General features: G+C 37.9%; 1 protein-coding gene across 1 annotated transcript; it reads right to left on the reverse strand.

Moving 5' to 3' along the window:
• Positions 1-2169: 2169 nt before the first annotated feature.
• Positions 2170-11801, reverse strand: LOC132159928 (ubiquitin-conjugating enzyme E2 R2-like). The gene is made up of 5 exons (XM_059569599.1): positions 11327-11801; positions 4558-4644; positions 4091-4188; positions 3574-3708; positions 2170-2787 (listed from the first exon to the last, which is right to left on the reverse strand). Exons 1-5 carry the CDS (start codon positions 11510-11512, stop codon positions 2571-2573), a joined length of 723 nt encoding a protein of 240 aa, XP_059425582.1. The 5' UTR covers positions 11513-11801; the 3' UTR covers positions 2170-2570.
• Positions 11802-13195: the final 1394 nt, after the last annotated feature.

The following is a 13195-nucleotide window of genomic DNA, read 5'->3' on the forward strand; positions in this document are numbered from 1 at the left end:
AAAAAAAATTAAAAATGACCTTGAAAATAAATAAAAAAGGTCAAAAGTGAGCAGCCAAAAGGCCCAGAGTACTCCATGTTCCAACAAGTCAACAAGTTATGTAGCGCTCACATGTATTCACAAGGTGTGGAAGTGAATAAACACCACTCACTTATTTCACAGTAGGGCTTTTTTGTTACGCTCCATTCCCCGTCATCGGTTTCCTTGGAGACAACACCACATTCATACCCTCCTGGGAGACTTCAAGTTTTTCCTATCACCCTCTTGTCTGAATCGCTCGACCCACCAATCTGCAACAGTCGAGGAGTGGTTGAGAACAACACTCCTGTCTAGAGGGCAAGGCCTTGTTATAATGGGTTAAAGATGCTTCAAATGCAGTTGTTCTACCTGTAAAGAAACACAAAGTCTCAGCATAACACAGAATGTGGTTATACCTTGAGTTTATTCGCCCTCCAACTGTTTGACCAATGCAGTGATATGGGAATTTTAGCAACGGATCTGGGACGGACAGATCAGAGACTGTAGATCATCAGTGCTTTATGCTGTGGTGCCTCCTATCAAAGAGCTTTCAGTTTAGCTGACCTTCAAGCCAGGTGTGTCGACAACATAATTGAGCAGCAGAGCTCCAGACTGCAATGACATCCTTCAAGGACTTTCATGATAGATCCTGGCATACGAGTGCTGTGGCAAACTCCATTCAGTCTTCATTCAAATGAAAGGTCAACCACCTATGATCAATGCCCTTTAAATGCAAATTATTCCTTCACATCCATTTTTCCGAGCGTGAGCCTATTTCTCACTTACACGCTATGATGAAGTAACTTCATGTATACAAGGGAAGTACATCATACGCATGTTGTGAATTTGAAAGTATAACAATCACACTTTATTTTAAGGTCCAATTCTGACCAGTAACAAACCTTTAACTAAAACTTTTGGCTCAAACTCCTGATTGGCTGCTTATTAATAGTAAGGTAGTTGTTAAGTTTATGTATTGGGTAGGATAAGGGATGTAGAATATGCTCATGCAGAATATGTGCTTTATAAGCACTAATAAACAGCCAATAAGGTAATTAGAGGCATACTAATAAGAAACTTGTTTATAGTGAGAATAGGTCCCTTCACTTAATGTTACCATTTGGACTACAGGCCTGTCATGATCCATTTGGCACACTTAAATATAAAAAAAGCAAGGAAGGACATAATGGCATTACTTGTTTTCATGCTGCTTTACTTTGAATAAAATGCGGCAACTTTACTCGGTTTATAAAAAAAAAAATAAAAAAAAGGAGTATTATCTATATGGTTAGGTTAGATTTATCAGCCTAACAACACCATAACAATAAGGAGGAAGTCCACTGCCGCCCTCTTGTGGCAAAATTTGTATTTTGGGAACAGTTGGCACTTTGCAGTCTTAGCAAAATATACAGGAACTCAATTCATATTATATAATATATATACACACACACACACACACACATTTTGTTACTTCATTCAGTTTAAAATATTATACTCCGTTACCTTACCGTTTTATTATTCATTATATCGCTGAATTTTATTATTCATCAACAATTGCATTAGTTATAAAGATCTTTATTCAGACTTTAAATAGATTTACAAAGCATAGCAAAAAGAAAAATAGGAGATAAAAAAAAAAAAAAAGTACAAACAAGGAGGGTAAAGTGTCCCAAAATACCCTGTGTGCATGAATTTGCTGAAAGGGTTTAAAAAGTCTGTTCGGGGTCAAGATCTCGGCCACAAACACACCAAAAGTCTTGTGTCCATTTTCCTGAGGAGGGTTTTAGGTTAGAGTCACCACAGAGGCTTAAAATAAAAAAAAAGGATATAACTAAACTAAAAATACCAGCAAAATGTCAAAGAGTAGCTAAATATAGTGAAGATTCAAACGCACTACCTCGCAACCCCATAAAATCGAAAACAAGACAAATAAGACCGGTTTGTTGATGGATAAAATGAAACATTAAAGTCCAAAAAGCGGATGAAGCTTAGAATGGTGTGAACTGTATGTGATGCATCCATTTATTAAACCTCTTTCCCCCTTGCCTTTTATCTGAGAAGCATGTTCATTCCTTGGCTACAGAAGCAGAATATGATGCATTGTGGTGTAAGAAACAAACAGCCCTGAGAATGTGTATTAGCTACTTTCCCCCCCCCACCAAAGACGCCAACACTGTTGAATCACAGACACTGAAACCTGAGATCAGGTGCCTCTGAAAGGCGAGTTATCGAGAATCAAATAAACATGAGCTGGGCTGTTTCGCACTGATGGGGCGAACTCAACCTGCCCCCCCAAAACAACAAGAAATAAAACAAAAACAAACCCCCCCCCCCAAGCGTCTCGGCTTGGAGTTGACTCCAGCATTTGGTTGCTACTTGAACAGACTTTCAATTAATTCATCGGGATCCATAACCTCTAAGCAAATCACCTCTCGCCCTTGGTGATGTCTGGGATCTCAGATCTACAAAAACTGAAAAAGTCCTTTTTAACTTGATTTAAAAGCTACAAAACCAAACTGAAAACCGGAAGCGGAGAGCTCGGCTGCTCCTCATCAAGAGTCCTCAGTCCCAGAGTCGTCTTCATCATAGCAACAGTCCTCATCTTCCTCTTCATCATCATCTAACTCATCATCATAGTAGTCATCGTAGAATAAGGTGGAGCCCTCGTCGGCAGGTGGGGCGCGGGTACGGATGCAGTATTCGGCTAGTGTGGTGGGCACTTTCACCCCGTCCCGCTCCGAGTCGGCTTTGGTGGCTAGAACCTGCTTCCTGTGAAAATGACCAAACCAAGCGGTTGAGTGCAACGCACAAAATACAAAATCAAATGCTATGTATACACCTAGATGCATTTTATATATGCATGATGCATCATATTCGCAAAATTAAATCCAATACTTGTTTCACACAAATTTTTGGATGCCAGAACTAGTTCCCGTTTTGCTCTACAACACACTTAAATCACAAAATATGATGTGCATTTTTTAGCATTTTTGCTTTTGATAACCATTTGTATGGTGAAGTAATCTTGTATTATCACTTAATCATCAGCAAAACCACCACAAAGACAAAGATTTCGGTCTTCCTCGGAGCCGGATTACAACTCTATTTGTTCATTTCAGAGCTGATTTTGAATGTATGAATGATTCTGAAGACAATTTTTTGCCTAATCCTGATTTCAAGGATAGAATTATGGCAGCGATAGAAGTTAATGTAAATATTACCCAGATTTTTTTCTGCTACATCTGTGGGTGTTCTACGACAACCAATCAATCAGTGACAGAAAATGGTTATTTATAAACTAGTTTTTTTACAAAGCTATTTCATATTACTTGGAGTATTTGAAATTTTTTTCCACACGTTTGGAGACTGTAAATTAAAAAAAAAAATTGTATTACTTTTTGATAAGTACATCATAGCCAAAACGTATATGATCTGAAAAATCCTCAATTTGTGAAAAGGATGGGACAATTTTAAAAAAAAATAAATTTAAAACTTTTTTTATGCAGGGTTTTGTAACAGACGTGAACAAATGGATGAAAAGGTTTTCCCTCACACCTGATGATCTCTGCGTATTCGCGGTCCTTCCCCTTACTGTCCCTCCATTTGCGGTACATGACGGAGGCGTCCACGTTGGCAGGCGAGGAGGTGTTGGGCTCATTCAGCAGCGAGATAACACTCAGTAAGATTGTCCTGAAAGGGAAGCAGATATCAGCTGATTAAATTAAACTAATTGCAACCGTTTGGCTTAATTCTTGATCTCAAACTGTCGAGGCGTAACAGAGGAGAAAAGGTATCGTGCAAAGGGAGACTGCTATTAACATTGGGATTACGAATATGTAGATGATGGCTTAGGCCGAAACGTGTCTGTGTAAGACATAGTACTAATAAATGTATAAAAGGATATCTTGAGAGTGCGTTTTTTTCCCTCTTATCTTTGGATAACTTTATTACTCGCACCGATTAAACGACTTGGGAGTTGAGCGCGCCTTCTCCACTATAATTACGAATATGTAGAACATTGCAGTCTAAATTTATGAGAGAATGTGTTTTTGTTTTTTAAATTCTGTTGTACCTCACATTCTGTGTTGGGTTCCACCTCTCTGACGGCAGTTCCCCGCTCTGGGGATCGTCCACCGGGGGGTGCAGTATGGAAATACATACATCGCCATTCTGAAATAATGTTAACTTGTTAAACATCTGTCACGATCATCGCCTAGAAATAGTTAATTACTGTCAGATTTAAAATGCCTGATTTTCAACATGGAAATCTGCATATAAGCATATACATATCCAAAATATAATGCATTCAATTTACTACATTCAGTTCCTCATTTAAGGTAACAGATTGTTTTGTAAAGTCAAAGCAATTATGATGGTCAAATTAGGTTTTTAATTTTTTTTTAAAGGTAACACTGATAATGAAAACACTGTTATAATATATTTTCATAATTAAATTAATTCTAGTTTAATTAAGTTATATAAATGTAAGCGTGTTATTTTAAGCCACACAAATGTTGCTCCGGCTTTGTGTAGACTAACCTCATAGATGTTGGGATGCCACATCTTGGTGAGGAATCTGAAGGCAGGGGGAGAGTACGGGTAGTCGATGGGGAATTTGATACGTGCCTGGAAGAAATAACATGCATTAGGGAATGGATGCAATGGCTCATTGTCTTCCAGCGATACGTGATCAAGCACTGAGCCACTCAATGAAGCAATATAATGCCAATATCCACGATCTCTCCCGGTACTGTATAGCTTTGTCAGTCTACTACTAAATACACCTCCATGACACATTTTAATGACATCTCCATTCTTTAAGTGGTTGAAACATGGGTTTATTAAAATAATACCTCATGCACCAACAGACAAGATGTGCAGGAGGTACGTTTTTCATTTGAGAATCTGATTTAACTGAAAGCTTCCATCTGCAACACAGCCAAACAACATATAAACGGATTTGTGGCACAGGCCATTATTTGGACAGAATACTCCAAGCATGTAGAAAAACACATCCTCAAGATGTAGAAATACTACTAGTTGAAAGCATGAACTCTACTGTAGGCTTCATTTGGGTGTTAACGGACAGAATTGGCAGGTTCCAGGTTGTATGCACCATCTACTTTTTGCAGTTCAATATTCACAGGTCCCCTACAGAGCAGGGGTTCCCAAACTTGTTCCAACTTATTTATTTGTAGTGCTAAAATTGTCTGCAGTGCTTGCCGTGCAAAACTTGCTGCCACGATGCCAAAGCCTTTGACCGTTTCATTGTTGGGCTGATCCGGTGTTTTTGGTGGTTAAAGCAAAAAGAGGGCCAACATTTAAGTCTCTATGGTATTTTAGTCCCTAGATAAGACTAGACATGGATTAGCATTAGCTATTAAGATTTTTTTTATAAAAATCAGAAGTAACATTGATTCATTTTGAAATAATGTATTTGTATTATCTTGAATAATCATTTAAACCTTACAGTAGGCGGCACCACATTCGAGGTCTGAACTTGTATTGCTGAATTCTGAACCCAAACAATTACACACTGAATCTGTGACATGCACATCCATATACATTTGAGCATAAACAAACCTTTTATACATACATCCACTCAAACCCTTCACAATCTGTAGCAAGCCGAGCCTGGTGCCTTTCAGTACAGTGGGTGGTGGGCACACATGCATACGGACCATTTCACAACCCCCACAGCACACACATTTGCTGATTTGGCACGGTCAGCTGGTGTGTGCTTCAAAGGCCCAGCTCTCGGAAGGGGTACTGGGGGGTTGGGTCAACCAGCAACCAAACAAGCACACAAACACAGGGGCACCTGTACGTATCAAGTGCTACTCAATTCCTGAAACCCAAGTAGTGTAGGGCAACTTTCAAGCAAGTCAGCCTATTAAACCACAAGTAGGGATCTGTGTGAGAAGGTAACGGTGTTAAGTTTCACCAGGGGCAGCTTACAGGAGTCCTTCGCTGCTGCACATGACCCGACACACAAGAGCTCTTGTGACAGCCTGTCTGCATACTGTCTCGCTTTAGCTACGTTACCTAATAACTAGATGAGCCTCAAACTTTAAGGACAGGGATGTGCAAAGCTACAGATTTTTTTTTTTTTAAATCAGTTTATATTTTTAATGGTTGCATCTTTAAATTTTTTGCGAGTGCAGCATTAACGGTCTTTCAGATTGTATAATATACACCATAGCCAAGATTTTGGTACCAACTGACTGGTTGAGAACCCATCTAGCCATGTAAATTTTAAGTCATATTTTTACATTTAGTGCTTGTGCAGCATCAACAGTATATAAAATGGTACGATATACATGACAGCTTAGACTTTTGCACCAACCGACCTGTTAACCGCGGTCATATTTTTGCAATCAAATACAACATCAGTCTATCAGACTGTACGATATACAACGTAGCCCAGACATTGGTACCAATCAGTCTGCTGAATGCTGAAATGGCAGTTTACAATTTTTACAACATGTTTGAGCAAGAGTAGTCTACCAGAATGTACAATAAGCAACATAGCTAAGAATATTGCACCAGTCAAACGTATTGCTCCTTGAACACAACTGTAAGAATTTCTGACGCTGAAAAAACTTTATTAGAGGCAAAAATTTTGCGAACTGATACTATGAACAACAGATCAAGATTAACACTTTCAGAGTTGAGAGACAGGGACAGCCCACAAGGTAATCATGCCAAAAACTACAATTTTTTTTTCTCAAATTCTCCCAAACTACTCGCAACTCTTCAAAACACCAAAGTCAATTATTTCAAAGTAATTTTTCCCAACCATGACAATAAAGAAAAAAAACAACAATGTGGCTTCACATCTGAGAAGTTATGTCTCTAATCTAAAATTAAAATTCTTTACATTCAGCGAAAAGGAAGTGGACAGTTAAATATGATTCATCAGGATGAGTGCTGTATGATGCATTACTGCTCAATGTTTCTGTACCAGCCGATTTAGCAGATGTTAAACTTCACGAATGAGCCGAGCACAGCATTTGGTTTACATGAGCAACTCATTCTGGAATACACTCATATCCACGTTACGTAATGTATTGGTTTTATGTAAAATGCTAATGACAATGTGGGCCACATGGAAATAGTCGTTTTTGCTTGAAAATCCCCATCTCGGACTGCAACCTAAAAATAAAATCGCTCTCCTACGATCCCATTTGAGAGGAAGAGAATCCCATGGACATTATGTTGGAAGAGGAAATAAACCAGGTCACTGCTGCTCTCCTTGAACAAACGGTCCTGTTCTCCTATACACCCTTTATTCTCCTCATCTTTTAAGTGATCTCACTTCCTCCGTCCCAGCTGAAACATTAGAGAGAACTGGGAAATGGTGTCCTTCAGTGTAAACTACATTAGGGAGAGATGGTCCCTGAGGGGCCAGAGGTAGTATCTTGTTCTTTTAATTCACACCATTGCTTCATCGGACACCAAAAGCTAGTTAAAAATAAACTGGGATCCACCAGAAGCAGGAAATTAGCCTAATTAGTGTGCCATAAAGTTCTCTGTGAAGAACTAGAGCACCTGTCGACCGATCCATCAGATACATTTGTTCAGACTGTGTAGTCTTGTATTTTGGTGTAGTGGTGTTTACATCTGTTGCGAACACCTTGCTGATACCAGTGACAGCTGCTGTAACACTGGAGTGATGATTGACAATAGACTGGGTGCCGCCTCCTGGCTCAGTGGGAAAATCAATAAGCCAATAGATCACAGGAAAAAGAGACAAATTACACATGCACTTATCAATCATATTGTAATCATAATCTATAACCACCATGCATTTATCAATTTTTTCAAAGTTATATTTATGGGCTTTTATGGCTTTAATGGATAGGACAGTAGAGAGCAGACAAGGCGGCACTGGGTTGAGAGAGGCGAGCGAGATCAGCAAAGGACCTCGAGACGGGAATCGAACTCAAGTCGCCACAGTAATTCATTGCATTATTTCCTAAATTCTTAGACAAATCGATCATCAAATTGTGACTTGTACCAATAGATTTCACAGATAAATTCACAATCTGATATTTAAAAGTTGAATATGAAAAAATAAATAAATCAATAAATCAAGGCAATCTGATGGTCAAAAGTTGATTTATCATTTGATAGATTGTTTGATTTAAAAATTTTCATAGTCTAATTTTGTTTATCAAATTGTGAATTTACCAGTGTTTATAATTGACTGTTCAATTGGTCTATGGATTTTCATAGACTTTGAATTTATTGATTTTTTTTTTTATCCGAGTGTCACATTCAGGGCTACACAATTTCAAACTAAATGGTCCTAAATATAATTTCTAGCTTTGAACTGGACATTTTCTCTAGTTTTTCCCAGGTATTGAACACGGAGGCCAACAACTACATTTCTTTAACACACTTGATTCTCACAAAAGATTGTTCATTAGTGGTTCTGAGTCATACCAGACATCTTGAAGTTAAACGGAGTTATTATGGGCTGACTCACTCCAAACACCTTCCAGATACTAAAGGAAGCTAGAACAGGCCTAGTTAGTGTGTCAGTCTGTGGTTTGTGTGACACTCTGGGGTGGGGGGTAACATGACTCAAGCTGCCAGGCCGAGTCAAGCACGGCCAAGCCCAGCTCACCTCACCTGCCACAGGGCCTGGGTGTGTGCACGCTTCACTGGAGCGACCTGCTACCCGTCAGCCCAGCGCCACGTGTAAGAACTTGAAGTCTGCTTACAGAGATCCTACTCATGAGAACTTAATGACTGCACCAAATCTCTCTTAGCTGGAAAATTGAAGCTAGATAAAGAGTGACGCTAGGGGTGGGTGACCAAAATCTGACAAATCGCGAGAGGAGTAATTTTGTATTACAGGAACAAATTGTCAAATTTAAATTAAAAAGCCTTATACAGTCTTATAGATTGTTGATTAAATTCTGATTGGATGAGCGGTGTTTAAAGTTGATGTAAATTGCCTATAAAACACACACCATACATTCTATGCTAAAATGTGTTAAAATAATGAACTATATTAGATATAGTTGTCTAATTCATTGTACATTGGTGTCTGCTATTGCAGTGTATAAAACAAATGTATTAATAATAATAATTATAATGTTTGGAAGCTTCTCATTTCCCATATGACCAAAAAACAATAAATGGTATACAATTAAGTACTATACCATTTTGAAAAAAATAAATAATGTTTAATACAATTTAAATGTTTAAATTCTAATTAAAATTTAGACACCACAAAATAAATATGTAGGCTACGACATGAGAAACTAACAAACAAAAAGGATATTAATTGAGAGATTTGAAAAAAAAAAAAATAAGAATAATAAATATATATATATATAAGCATTTTTAAAGATTAACTTTCGATGACAGCAAAAGTAAAATAAAGTCAAACACATTTTTAAAAGAGATTAAATGGGGAAATTGGCAGTGCAGTTTTAATTAAAAATCCAGTGCTGACTATACCAATTGATAAATGATAAAGAATAACAATAATTATATTAAAACAACAATGTTAAAATACTATATGGGCCATTCTACGGAACTTGGGTAAAGTCAGAGTTGGAACCAACTTGCAAATTTTTTGCACGCGCAAATTGTATAATACCCAAGGTAAACATTTCTACTAATTGTGCAATTAAATCTTCATATTGTATCTTCAGGAAGTTTTGTAATATTTGTCCTCTCCAAATTTGTCACTACTGAAACTCAGATATATATACAATTTATTAAGGCGGCTTATATTGACCTATTAAGATCTTGCTGACATCTTCCTTGTGAATATTAAAAAATCTTTTTCCATTTTATTAAAAAGTTTTCAGAGGTAAATCAATGGCAACTACAATTTGAACAATATTTCAAGTGATTTAAAAGATTCGTTGTTGGTTGTTGGTTCCAACTTTTCTTTGTAAAAACGCGAAAAACTGACCATACTGATTTCCAACTTAAAGACTCTTTTGTTTGAATACACATTGAACAATCACAACATAAAAAAAAAACAGGAAAAAGAATGCAGAAGGGAAACCGGTCTGTTTTGGTGAAGTTCAGTAGTGTGCAGGAAGTCATGGTTACTCATCTCTTCCTGTTGGATGATGTTGAGAAGGTCCCAGACTGACCTACTTCCTTCCTCACCACTAACAAACAGACACGGTTTTCCACTTCAATGCAGGAAAACAGCAGCTATGCATTGTTTCTTAAGTTTAAACAATAAGAGAGACCCTACTGGGCCAACAGATTTGTTTTCAACCCAGGCTGTGACTCAGTAGCCAATGTTCCCAGCAAGTCGTGGCCACTTGCTAATGTCATGATGTGTGGAGGTTGGCTGGCCAGCATGCAAGCCCATGACACACAGGCAGAGCTAAGAAGCCGGGCTAAATATAACTGTTATTGTTGTGGTCTGACAGAGTGACTTTGGTTGGACACAACAGAAGTTATTTAGCAGCAATAGGGTTCAAATAAATTATATGTACATGTTTGTCTTCAGAAAAGGTGCCACTTGAAGGTCATACGGGGTTCAAAGCAAAAATCATTGCTAACTTGATCAAATTTAGACTCCAATGAGACACTGACAGATGGAGCAATAAATATGACTGAGGTTTTCCTGTTGACTAGACACGTTTCAACATGTAGAACACCAAGTGATGCAGCTCCAAATATGAAGACATAGCTATTATAATTTAGATTAGTGATAAATAAGGGAGTTTAAAAAAAAACTTGGGTTTATTGTATGGAAAATAAACTCATATTTTGAACATCCAAGTCAAACTGAGGGAACTTTACAACATTTAGACCCTGTTCCAGTGAGCTGTGTGTAAAAAGCAACTGATGGTAATTCTAGAGAACAACGAGGAACAATGGGGCAACGCTTTTTCTGAACACAGACCAAATTATGGACTATTAGAACGTTGGCGTTTAAAAATTAGAACGCAGAACGTTCTATTTAAAGAAACAGTACCATGAAAACAAATTATACACGTGTCGTTTTTTATATCCAAACCTTAGAGATTTCTTCCGTGGAACACAAAGGGAAATATTTTGTGGCAGCCTAGGCCACATCTTTTCTTCATATTATTCATGTTGTGTTCCACAGAAGATAGACGGTCAAACAGGTTTGGATTGGAACCATAGGAATTTCATTCCTTTAAAAGCGAATGACAAACATTCACGACGTTTACAGAGATCATAAAGCATTATAATAAATCCCAATCACTCGTTTTCGGATGTTGAATTTGACGTTTTCAATTAGTTTGCGCATTAAACCTCGTCAAATTACATTTAAAGATAAGATTACAGCACTTACCTTAAAATAACCCCCCTCATAGTGCGTATTAGGGGGTCCGAAAATCGCGACTTCCCAGTTGTACAAGTCCGACTCGTCGACTAAAGTTATTTTGAAGCCTTCAACTGGCTCGTCCTGGAGACCTTTCAGCTCCAACATTAAAGCTTTTTGGGAACTCGCAACACGACGGTGTCCATGCTGAGCCATATTCCGAAAACAAACGATCTGGCATCCAAAATAACCCCGTAAACAACTTTACTTCGGCCGTTTCACGGACGCCGCTCACGCGCAAGCGAACAAACCCGAGATAAGTCACTCGATGACAAATTACGCTCAGCGAGTAACAGCTCCGGCCGAGTTGCTGTTCGCGTCGGGCATTTGAAGTCCCACGTTAAGCACCTGCCGTCGATATTAAACGTGATAGATTAATCAAGCGATCCGATAGCAGATAAACACGCTAGCAGGGCAGTTTGTTTCAGTCTCTCTCCCTCCCCCAGCGTCACTCTATAGGACACTGTGCCAGCAGCTCAGCGATCACGGCCCGCCCCTTCACCTCCTGCAACCAATGAAGCTCGAGCAGATCAACCCAACGAGAAAAACACAGCGCAGGAAAACATTTCAGCCGCACTTAAATATAGTTTATATTGCTACGTAGTTTATTCCAGTCTTGTATGGTGTACTATCTATCTATCTATCTATCTATCTATCTATCTATCTATCTATCTATCACAATTTTATACGATTTTTAAGTAGGTGTTTGAAACCAAAACAACAATTTGTGACTGTCTGTCTGTCCATCTAGTTATCTGTCCGTCTATATGTCCGCCTGTCTGTTTATCTATTTAACTGTCCATCTTTCTATCTTTCTGTCTGTCCTTCAATCTAACTGTTCATCTATCTGTCTGTCTATCTATCTATATATTACAATTTAAAAGGTTTTTAAGTAGGTCTTTGAAACCAAAACCACTAGTTGTGACACTATCTATCCATCCACAATCAATAAAATGATTTATAAATAACAAATACACAAGTATTTTTAACTTTGTTCACTGCTTGTTCACACATGGTTGCTAACAGTGAACAGTCGATCAAACATTGGGTCTACATATAGATGTTTGAATTTATTGGTGCACGCAGAGAACTATAGCAGCCTTCTCAAACTCTTTTGCGTGGACCTCTCAAAAATGTTGCTTGCACATTATCGGTCATTCTTGTAGTTCATTTATTCATCTTAAAACATTATATTACATCATACAGTCAGAAAATACATATGGAGGAGTTGGACTGTACCTTTAAACGAAGAGCAATGGGTTTATATTTAATGATAAGCCAAATCCAGCAATATCTGCACTACAACTTGCCAGAGGGAAAACCTTATTAGATTAGCTGGGCCACTTCACTTGAATCACATTTAACGGCTAAAGTATTCATAACTAGAGTAGACGGACCCCCTTAATCCCCCCAAACCCCCTCTACTGATATTTATATGTATAATAATTTAATGCAAAATGCTATTTTTTAAAAACATTCCAAGACATTTTCTGAAGTTTATGTACTCATAACAAATATAAATACATTATACCATCAAAAAGTGTAATATGGTGATGCCAACTTTTATGTAAAAAAAAGAAACTAGAAAATAATTGCGACAATCAAGGAATGATAGGGAAGTTTTCTATGCAAGTGTTCATGTATTAATCAAAAACAAACAAAAAGTGGTTTACATTCCTACCCATGCAAGTTATAAATTTCAGTGTGACTTGTAGCAGAAAATTCAGACTTGTTAATAATTACAGTCGCTTTTTTACAGTTGTTTTTCCAGAAACGTTCTTTTAACCTGCTATTCATGTCACTTCTTGTTGATGAACTCACTCGTACGATGGAAAACAC

Source organism: Carassius carassius, chromosome 16, assembly GCF_963082965.1.
Source record: "Carassius carassius chromosome 16, fCarCar2.1, whole genome shotgun sequence".
NCBI lineage: Eukaryota > Metazoa > Chordata > Actinopteri > Cypriniformes > Cyprinidae > Carassius > Carassius carassius.